Genomic DNA, 11,387 nt, shown 5'->3' with positions numbered 1-11,387 from the left:
CCTCCAGCCCCTCCTGGGGCCCCAAGGAGTCCCCAGGCCAGATGAGATACAGCAGTGCCCCCAGTAGGGGTGTAACCAAGAGAGAGAGACCACATCGGTTCCAAACCACCACTTTGAACACAGATATCAAAAACTGATCTTTAGCAAGTTTCTTGTTATTTCTCTCTGTGCGCCGGCCTCCTGTGTGTGTGTGTGTGTGTGTGTGTGTGTGTGTGTGTGTGTGTGTGTGTGTGTTTTGTTAAAGCACAGACAAAATGTTTTGGATCATCCTGCAGAACCACCTGCAGCGTCATCTCACAAATTAGATCAATCACCTAATCAATGCAATTATCTCACACACACACACACACACACACACACACACACACAGTGTGTGTGGGTGTGTGTGTGTGTGTGTGTGTGTGTGTGTGTGTGTGTGTGTGTGTGTGTGTGTGTCTGTTGTTTACCTGTGATTGGGGTGTGTTGTGTTGGGTGTCAGTGTTAGGTGTGTGCGTGTTACCCACACTGCACCACGAGCTGGATCAGGGCCTCTCGCGGTTTCACGTTGAACCCATTGTACTGGCTCGTCTGGCACCGGTACATCCCGCTCATCTCCCTCGTCACGTTGCCGATCCTCAGGACGCCATCGTAGCTCTCCGTCTGAGCCGAGCCGTCGGGCATCGGAGCCGCCGCCCCGCTCTCCTCCACCCGAGACCACAGGATGATGGGTTTTGGTTTCCCTGAGACCAGACACTGCAGGTCCACGGTGTCGCCCTCCTGAACGATGAGGTGAGAGCGCCCCCTGGGGACGGTCAGCTCTGGAGGAACTGCAGCCACAGACATAGAAATGTTGGTTTACTGAAGTGGATTTGTGTCAGAGTGCTTCTAGTTACTGTATATGTTTGTACACGAGGCCATGTTAACTTCCTGAGGGGCCCCGGGCCAAACATGGGCTTTATCTTAATGTACTTTTCATGTTTTTGCTTGTTGCTTTCTTTTCTAATGCATTATGTAGATGAAATGCGCCATACAAAGAAAAGAAACCTGCCTCAGAAGGAGGTCAGAGGTCAAAGTGATGACACCATCAAATAAGAAACAAACAGCTGACATGTGCTGCTGCTACAGAAATAAATGTGGAAGCAGGAAACAAACTCTGATGTTTAGTTCATCCTTCTTTTAAAAACCCTGAGAGGGCGGAGGGAGCTGGTCTGTTCTGTCATTTATTTTCCTAAAGCAGCACCCCGAGCGTGACCCTCTGTTTGACACGAAACATTCGTCAGCAGCGTCACACAGCAGAGACTGCAGCCACGCTGCGTCCTCCTCTGCCAGTGTGCAGCCACGCTGCGTCCTCCTCTGCCAATGTCACACACAGACAAGAAGCCCTCCATTGGCACCGCCAGCAGACGCCGCCCTGCATGTCGTCCATGCGACGCAAACGTTCTGCTGCTTCTCTCTCTGCAGAGACCGAACTGAGAGGTTTGGCACTGTTCAGCAGCTGCAGTGTTTTTATGAAAGCTCAAGAAGAAGAAGACTGTTAGAGAGCTGTGGCCTCTGTGTTCACAACCAAAGACACACTGAGCCTGTTCATGTCCTCTGGCTGGGCTTAGACACCTAAAGCATTCACTATTCAAGATGCATCTTCTGTTTAAATGTATCTCCATTTTTACAAAGTTCCACAAGTTGTTTGGCTGCAACAGACTGTTGGTCTCAGAACTGAACAAGTCAGTCACGTTTTCAGTTCATCAAATCCAGCTGTGTTTGTGTACAGCTGCTCCGACTCCTTCTGTTCTCAGCTGATGATGTTTTATTCTGTCCTGCACAAACAGCAGGTCTAAGACCAGGGGCGATGCTAGACATAAAGCCCTACTTGGGCACAGGCCCCTCATTACTCCAGTCACAGTTTTTTTTTCTTGAATGTCTGATGAATGAAATGTGTTGTATGATCTTCCTGTGCTTAGCCCACTATCCCACTACCATAGTGCTGCTACTGAAACTGACAGCACTACTGGTAAAGGTACAAATGTGCAGATATTCATCTTTATGAACATATTGTTTCCACCAACAAGTCTGGCCCTGTATTGCCCTTTTGTGCATTCTTCTGCATTTCACAAAATTAACTCATTTGACTGTCAAGCAGCCCCAGTCTGTCAAATTATATTCATCTGTCAACAAATCATGAGTTTAGAAAAACACAATCTAATCATCTTTTGTCCCTTGTAAGGCCACACGGTTTATCGATGCTCCAATTACTTTGATAACATATTGTGCAGTGGACGGCTGGTCCCACACCGTCTCCCTGCACAGACAGCTTCCTCCACACTTCCTGCCTCAGGTTCACCTCTTTGTTAACTGCATGTGAAACAACATTCGGCCTGTGTGACAACAGCATCAAATAGTATGTTATATTCATTAACACAGACCGCTATGTGTGATGTAGTATGCAACACACTTGGCTTAGTGCACTGTTTTAACAGTAGTCCAGTTGATCACGTGCACTGATGGACAGAGCTCTAACTTACTTCACATTCACCCTCCGCGCCTGATTGCACACAAGCTCACTAAGATAACGTCGGCTTGTTTACCGACTGCAGCCAGGTCTCACCTCTCTCACCCTCATCAATCTGAATGTCTTCCCTGTGTCGGCCGCCTCCAAAGGATCCTCTTGCGTCCATCAACAGGACTCAGTATGTCTGAGGCAAAATACAGTCGTCCATATTATTCAAAAACCTACTTTAGTCCCTCTCACATAGGTGAAGACAGGCTGGTTTTGCTGCAGGGCTTGTTTTTACTTCAGAAGTGAAATGAATGTGGATTTTACCCAAATCATTCTGTGACACAAGGTGACCAATAGTGACAACTTGAAAGTTGTGTCTTTGTCAGACTAAAAGCTTTTCATATGCATACTACACAACATGCCCACGTGCTGAGAGGCTAAACTCATCCACTGGGTGGATTTACATACTGGAGAGAGAAAAAGAGTCTAATCCCACAATGCAATGCTCCACATTTTACAGGCGAGAAGCTTACTGCTGAATCTGAGTTTACTCCTGAGTGGAGGTTGTACAGAGAGCGGGTGATGAGTGATTCCACCCACAGCCTCATGTTTGTGCACACTGCATGGTGAGCAAGCTGGATGACTGTCAGGTACAAGAAGCAGCTGCTGTCCTGTTTGGTGGGAACTAAAGGGTAGATTTTAAAAATGCAGCAGAGGAGTAAACGCCTGTACAACAGACGCTGAGAGCTGGCAGTCGGCGTTAACCAGCCACGAGAGGCTGCTGTCAGACTCTGCGTCTCTCCTCAGGTTTTGTTCTGATCAGCTGACTGAGACCATGAGGACTGAAGAACAACCGGCGTGCTGGTGCCAACAGGTCCTGTTTATAGTCTGATCACCAACACATGCAGAGGTGTAGAAACGTTTAGGCAAAATATGAAATGAAAGGAGAAACAGATGAGTTCCATCTGATTGACAAGCCAGGAACCAATAAACATCCAGTGGCACCTGTCAGTATCTGAGTTGGAATATTCAGCCCTGTGCGGATGTGAGGGCTTTGCCCTGATGGTGGCGACAGAGGGGCAATTTACAGCAAAGGACACATCACAAAACACTTCCTGTTTCAGACAACAGCCTGGTTCACGCCGGTCAAAGCCGCTCACCTGTAGTGGACGAGATGTTGACATCGATGCTGATCTCAGGGAATCCTTCGTTCCTCAGTGAAGCCACGCAGGTGTAGGTGCCAAAGTCGGTGAACTTGAGGTCAATGATGTCGAGGTTGGTGGTTCCCGGTGAGACGTCAGTGTCAGTGTGCGTGATGACCATCCGCTCGGAGCTCCTCAGCGGCCGGCCGTTCTTCAGCCAGCTGAACTGCAGCTCCTCTGGCGGCGTAGCCTCGACCTGGCAGCTGATCTTCACCTCCCGGCCAATCTGGATGTTGTCATCGTTGTGGTAGGGGTCGGGCGTGATCCAGAACCGGCCTTTGCGAAGACCTGCAGGAGACAGGTGGATAAAAGAGGAGAGACTGGGTCGAAGATGATGTAACATCACAAGACCCAGTGTTCAGGAGTGAAGGTCCAACACTTGTGACTAAAACCTGAGGGTTTATTATTCAGGGACAGTTCATGGGCCCAGTCTGTTCTTAGGAACCAAGACCAGGTCCAAATTCTGCTCGGTCTAACTGGGTCAGGTAGGGAGCACTTTTCTGGGACTATTATACTGCTGTTCTTTTCCGCCATGGTGCTCATTCATTGATCAAATTAACTGATTGATCACCACACTGCTGCTGGTGTCACGTGGCTACAAACACTTAGAAACATTTCCTTAAAACTAAGTCTGACAAATTATGTATTTCTGGGAACTTCAGCTTGAAAACCCAGGCAACTGTGAACCAACATTTTAAAGATGCAAAATGTGGTAGTTTTACCAGAACCTCTCATGTCACCAGTGTGGATCCTGCAGCAGAACCCCATTAGTTTCAGACCGGCGAGGCCAACTGCAGTCTTGTCTGTCCTCATATTCGGCATTATTACAATTACCCTTCCTGCTGCGAAGAAACTAATCCATCCAAATGGGGCTTAATTATTACTGAAGCCATTTGTTCAGTCTAATCCTGACAGACAGCTGCTGCTCTTCGTCCTGCACTTCTCACAGCTCCAGCTCAGACCAGAGGTCGCCTGTGGGCACAGGTCACGCCGCCTGCTCCCGCCACCGGCACTTTATGACTGTTCAAACTGGTAACTGAGTCATTTGTGTGTCTGTCTGTGCTGGTAATCTGCTGCTGATTCTCCTGCTCCTCAGACCATACTGGTGACCTCTGACCTTTCCTCTAGTACCACAGCTGAGGTTTTCACATCTTATAAAACTACTGTAATGCAGATACAAGGCCACCGACTGGCCGACCTTCGACAGTTCAGGGATGCACTCAGCACGTAGAACCTGAGGGGTAATAACTACTCTGAAGAGTGTTGTTGTTGGCGTGGGGAGAAACCGACAGGAAAAGCCCCTGGTGTGATTTAGACGTGCATTATGATTTGTTAGAGTTGGAGCAATGCTGGACAAATTGAGGATTGGAAACACACTGACAACCGACACGGTTGTCCCCACAAAAAGTAAACACGTTGAACCAGTGGGGTAACACACTGTGACGGTTTTTTTTTCATGCCCCACCCACATCCCAAATACATGCGCATGCTCCTGCACACATGCACACACACACACACACACACACACAACCACTTCAGACAGCTGAATGAAGAAATACACCAAATTAAACAGGAGGTGGATAGAAATAATACTTCCTTTTTAGAAATCAGCAGTTTAGGAACATTTAACAAGGACAACACCACCAGGCTACGTTCAACAAAAAACCTGCATAAAAACAGGCTCTGATTCAAAACCACGAGTGTTACACACATGAGCAGAAGGTGGTGTATACGTATACTATCACATTAGCTGTCTATCAATGAAGCATCGGCTTCAAAACGGCATGGTGGAATTTACAGTCACGGAGGCCTCCTGCATTATGCAACGTTACTGCAGCCATCAAAACCCTTCCTGCATGGGCCCCCGAGACCCTCCGGGGCCGGGCTGCACCGTCGATAGCTACGCCACTGTGTTAAACTCAGTGAAGTATCACGTGCTGGCTCTGGTGGTTCCAGCTTGCTCTGACAGCGTCTGTCCCTGCCACAGACTCCACAGTGCAGCGCTCAGTGGCTGTAGCTCAGACCCCACATCTGTGGGGGTGGGGGGGCTATGTGGACATAAATAGCTTCAGACTGTGAGGCTGGCAGCTGATTGTCCTTGTTCATTAAGACTGAAGCCCCAGAACAAAACCCTGTGTGCGTTTCACTGCGTCAGTAAAAGGTCCGTTACATAACTAGAGGTGGACACAGTCGCTCACACAGACCAGTCACTGCACACACACACACTGGCTGCAGTACTGGCACTACACAGTAGCACTGTGAGATAGTGCTGTAGTACTGCAGTAGTGTGGCAGTAGTACATATCCTAACTGCTATTTTACAGTTACTGCAAGTTTTCACAGCGTTTAATCGAAAACCTTTTAGACCATTTCATGATTTAAGACCTGGTTCTACAATAAACCTGGACTGAACTGCAGCTCAGCTGAGCTGACGTTAGTGTGACAGAATAGAAGTAACATTTTAAAGTTAGAATGATCAATCTAAACATGATCAATAACTGTCAAACTCATTAATTTAAGAAGTGAGGACTTTTAAAGGCCTAAATTTCAAATGAAGGTGTATGAAGGCCCTGCGGAGTCCGACACCGCTCAAAGCTCCACTAAAGGAATCACAATGGACAACAAGGATTTCTGGCTGCTGGTCGTGAAACTCACCAGTGTTTATTGAAATCTTCTCTCTTATTTGAAGTTCAGTGATATTTACTTCACATGATAAGATCAGGTGCAGCCGGACACTGCAACATGATGCTGAGTACAAACGAGAGTTAACAAGGAAACGCTTCCAGCCCTGTTGAACTTCTGCATCTAAAACATGAGGAAATCAAACACGTGACAGTGGGCAGGAGTTCACTTCAGGTTTCTCATTATTCCTATGTGGTACCGTCGATCAGATGTTTGATTTGTGTTCATTCTGAAAGTCTGTCACATAAGCACCATGTTTTTTCTGCAACCAAAACTTTATAAAATAATTTGTTATCCAGTGTTATTTTGTTAGCATTCAACAACTACACAAGCCACACAAAGTCCCAGGACGACCGGGAGGTCTCCTCCCAGAGGGACGAGGAAGGTCACATGTTGAGTTTGTATAACATCTGCTGTGGAGAACCACAGGAGCCAGGTCAGACGGCACAACAAAAGAAGGCCCTGTTGTAACATTCACCACGCTCTTTAGACTTGAACCAGGATTTCATGTGTTTGTTGTCACTGTTCAGCCAAGTGCATGCTTCTCCTCTGCAGCCCCTTCTCTGTCCTCTGCTGCAGCAGAGGATGGCGAGCAGCAAAAACAGGACAGTGAACATTTCATTTGATGGTGCAGGAAAGTCTCCACGTTAGAATAACTGATGTCTGTTCTCTAAATAAACCACAGACTGGGTCCATTTGCAGCAGCTGCCTGGTAGAGAGACTAACTACAATGACAGAAAGGGAGAAAGTGTGAGACGTGCACGATGGGATTTGAGCTGACAGGCTGCAGGGGCAGCAGATAACACACGCTTTCCTCACTTTGTTCAAGCACCCCAAGGTCTAAACCTGGCAGGGGTCCTCACAAACACACACACAGAGCTGAGTCATGCCGCGGAGGGAAACCCTACAAACACATGACGTACTACAGTTAAAGGAACAGTTCAACACTGTAGGGAATCCTCTCATTGGCTTCCACTCTTGATCTCTGGAGTGAGATGGTCACATGGCTCAGACTGGTCTCGGCCCGGTTTTGAAGGAGCGCGTCGGGGTCGGTGGGACCTGTGCTTTAGAGTTTCCTAGCAGAACCAGAGCTGTACAGAAACATCTGACCCACAGTGCGGGTGTCTAGAGAAAGGCGCTGCCAGTCGCTGTTGGGTGACAGCAGAATCAGAGATCTCTGTTCGGGCCTGGGACGGTTCGTCAGGAAGCTCACAACACAAACAAACAGACCAGAAAACTTGTAAATAACATCCTGACTTCTGAAAGACATGTTGGCGTGTCCAGTCCAACTGACTGCTGTAGCCTTTCCTCCCATAAAAGGAGCAAATGTCTGGTGTCTGTCCCTCTGTTTATACAAACAGTTGACAATAAAACAACTGTTATCATGAAATGCTCTGCTGATTTTATTCTAATCTGTCAGTCTGAGCAGATTGTGTCTTCAAAACCTGATTATGTGCTGCTGGAGTTCAGGAGGAGGCTGCAGGAAAGAGGAGGAGGAGGATTCACTGAGACCAAAACCATCTGAGAGCTCAACATCTTTACTCAGGTGCTGATAAACGCTCTGTTTGTTGTGGATGTGTCTGATCTATTCTGGCCTAATGTGCAGCAGCTTCTACACAACAAGTCAAGACACCGGTGTGTCTTTGTACCTGCAGAGATTAAAGCTAAGGCCTCACCTGAACGCGGCGTAAGCGGTGAAGCAGGAGGAAAGAACACCTCTCAACAGGTAGATGCCATCAGAGCTCAGACTAAGTCCCAGAGGAACTAAACTCACATCTGACAAAAACGGAAACCACTCGTGCTGCAGTGTCACATCACTAAGCAAGGCAGCTAAAGAAGCAGGCGAGCTGGAGATTTAACAACAAACCAGGTGAGGACGTGATCCAACACACTGTTCCTCTGGACACCCAGTCTCCAAGAGACAACAGCTGCCTGGAGCAAAAGTCAGAGGATCAGCACAGCTCTCATAGTTCATCCTGAGGGGACCATGAACGCCTGAACCATGTTCCATCACACCTATCCAACGGGTTCAGTCTGGACCACATGGTCCACACACGTGGCTTTCATTAGGCACAGACCAATAAGTTAAACCAGGATCTGGATTCACACACATCACGGGGAGAACAACACAATCACTGCTGCTCTGTATGAGACTCGTGCACAACAACGACAGAGGAAATCACCATTAAGTCTAAGTGTCATACCTCTGACCAGTACGGTGGTGGATTTCTTGGCAGGGTTTCCCACGTTGTTGGACGCCACGCAGCTGTAGGCGCCGCCATCCTCTGTGGTGACAGCGGGGACAGTCAGTGTGCCGCCCTTCATGATGCTCCTCTTTGGGAGCTCCTCCCCTCCCAGCCTCACCCACCTAAGGGTGGGGGGAGGGTCTCCGCCCGACACCACACATACCAAAGTGATCATGTCCCCCGGGTTCACCACCAAGGGGTCGTCCACGAGCAGCTTAATGGAGGGAGGAGCTGGAGGGACAGAAGAGGAGACCACAGAGGAGAAAAGATTTTATCATTAATTAATATTCAGTGGCGGGGCAGTGGTTAGCGCTGTCGCCTCATGGCAAGAAGGTTCTGGGTTCGAGCCCCGGGCAACCTGGGGCCTTTCTGTGTTCATGCATGTTCTCCCTGTGTGGGTTCTCTCCTGGTACTCCGGCTTCCTCCCACAGTCCAAAGACATGCAGCTTAGGCTGACTGGTAGGAGTGAGTGTGAGTGTGGTTGTTTGTCAGCCCTGTATAGACTGGCTACCTGTCCAGGGTGGCCCCCGCCTCTCACCCAGTGTCAGCTGGGTCTGGCTCCAGCCCTCCTGTGACCCTGTTCCTGATAAGCAATATAGACAATGGATGGATATTGTTCAGCTTCACACTGCCATTGGTCCGTTGTTCTTCAACTCCACAATTGGTTCCCACTTTCTGATTTAGTAGGAGGAAATGTCAACTCTACCATCGTCTGGTGCCACTCCATAAACTTAGAAAGCCACTGAAGACACAGGTTGAGGACAGAAAGAGACTCATGTATTATGAAAAACGATGCTGTTAACAGGACTGTGAAAACTGTCCAGCTTCACAGAGTCTAGACTGACGTCTTTAGATGTCCACCCACTGTCCAAAACACAGAGAATGTGTAGTGCAGACATGTTGAATAAATGACTTATTTTAAATAAAGGTTTTAAAATATTGTACTAGCATAGAACAGTTTAAATATAACTACAACAGGGTTTGTAATGCAAGATATATGAATGAGGAGGCGTGATGGCGGATTAGACTGGAGTATTGTTGGTGTGGTGTATGAAGATAATATTTTATGTATAGACACTGAATATAAACCTGTGATTTGAACGGTGGTGTTAAAGTGAATTTAGTTTTGTATTGAGAAACTTAGCAATGTGCTTTTGGAACAGTCAGTATAGTAACAGTACAGTAATTTAAGGGGCTGGTCGATGAGGAAATTGGTTTGTTTGGTATGTACAATGGATAGGGCGGTGATAGGATGGATATATGGGGGTTGTTGGGGACTGGCACTGCTGTGGGTCTGACTGTCCGGTGTTGGGCTAATGGTACCACGGTCTAAGAAAGGGGGTAGGACTAGATAAGTGTATACTTCTTCCTACTCCCTTTCAAGCATGTACTATTGGAATGTTGTGATGTCTTATGCGTATTGGTTGAAATGTCGAATCAATTTTGTTTTTCGCAATATCAATTTTCTTAGTTTTACATGCTTGGAAGAAACTTAAATTAAAAAATTTTAAAAAATGTTCTGGGACACCTTGATCGCAACATGTTCATGTTGTTCTGTTAAAAAACTAGATTTTAAGTTTTCTGTGGGAAATAAAACAGTTTCTCAGTCTGAGGTCAGCTGACATTGTACACAGGCCATGGGAGTTTTCTGAGACTGCACATTAGTTGCATGTTAAAATGCTGTAACTGCCTGTGATCTGTACGCGGTCATGACCCTTCCTGCTGCACAACAGAGTATAAAAGCTCCACCAGCTGCACAAAGGCAGCCAAATGCAAAAATAATACTGAGGGGGATAAAAATAGCTGAGGCGACCTTTGTTAAGCTGACATCTTGTAAATCCCATCATCCCCCAGGGCGGCGAGGAGCACTCGGCGGTACAGGCCAGGGGCTGCTGTCTGAGCAACATAAAGAAGTCACATCCTGTTGTGCATGTGTGTGTGTCTGTGTTCTTGTACTTGCTATATAGTGAGGACAAAAAGGTATTTTCTTTGCTACTGAGTGATGACATCAGTGGAAAGTGAGGACATTTTGGCTGAAACACCTTCCAGAGGGTTAGGATGTGGTTTTAGGGTTTGGGTTAGAATTAGGGAAGGCATTATGTCAGCGGGCGTCCTCATAGAGATAGAAGTACAAGTGTGTGTGTGCTACTGTCCTGTTGTGTGTGTGTTACCTGTCCTGTTGCTCAGGCTGAAGTGCACGCTCTTGTCTTTGATGCCGCAGACGTTCCTGACGGAGGAGATGCAGGTATAGTCGGCATAATCCTGAGGACGAAGATTTTTCAGCTTTAAGATCTTTGTCTCATCCTGAAACACAAACACAGGCAGACATTTGCCTCATTACACCTGTGAGGACCTTCACTGACAAAGCATTTGGCAGCTTCCTGGTTCTAACGTGAACCCTAAACCAAACAGTCCACTGAAGTTGTGATGAAACTGGAGAAACATCCTTGACACCCTGGACCTCCTGCAGTATGCCTACCGGCCCAACAGGGCCACCTCAGACACCAGCGTGGCTGCACTCCACTATTCCCTTTCTCACCTGGAAAACGGAGACTCCTACATCAGGCTACTCTTCATTGACTACAGCTCCACCTTCAACACAGTTGTCCCCCACAAACTCACCCACAAACTGTCCACACTGGGTCTGCACCCCACCCTCTGTGATTGGCTCCTGGACTTTCTGACTGGCGGGCCCCAGACTGTCAGGATTGGTAATAGGACTTCAGCCAGCATTGTTACAAACACTGGCACCCCACAGGGATGTGTCCTCAGTCCCATCCTCTAC

The 11,387-nt window shown here is 47.6% G+C and overlaps 1 protein-coding gene across 5 annotated transcripts in view; it reads right to left on the bottom strand.

The window, feature by feature from the left end:
* mdga2a (MAM domain containing glycosylphosphatidylinositol anchor 2a) overlaps window positions 1-11,387 on the bottom strand; it is a 62,499-nt gene that overhangs the window by 26,630 nt on the left and 24,482 nt on the right. For all 5 annotated transcript variants that reach the window (XM_020586357.1, XM_020586359.1, XM_020586358.1 and 2 more), the window contains exons 5-8: window positions 10,774-10,906; window positions 8,561-8,833; window positions 3,634-3,963; window positions 504-806 (exon numbers count right to left, since the gene is read on the bottom strand). In XM_020586357.1, the coding sequence (XP_020442013.1) occupies window positions 504-806; window positions 3,634-3,963; window positions 8,561-8,833; window positions 10,774-10,906 (1,039 nt within the window). The remainder of the gene's footprint in view (window positions 1-503; window positions 807-3,633; window positions 3,964-8,560; window positions 8,834-10,773; window positions 10,907-11,387) is intronic.

The sequence above is a fragment of the Monopterus albus genome, unplaced genomic scaffold (assembly GCF_001952655.1).
Source record: "Monopterus albus unplaced genomic scaffold, M_albus_1.0 scaffold403.1, whole genome shotgun sequence".
Lineage (NCBI taxonomy): Eukaryota > Metazoa > Chordata > Actinopteri > Synbranchiformes > Synbranchidae > Monopterus > Monopterus albus.
Note: the sequence above shows the minus strand (reverse complement) of the source record. Positions and strands in the feature narration are given on the sequence as shown.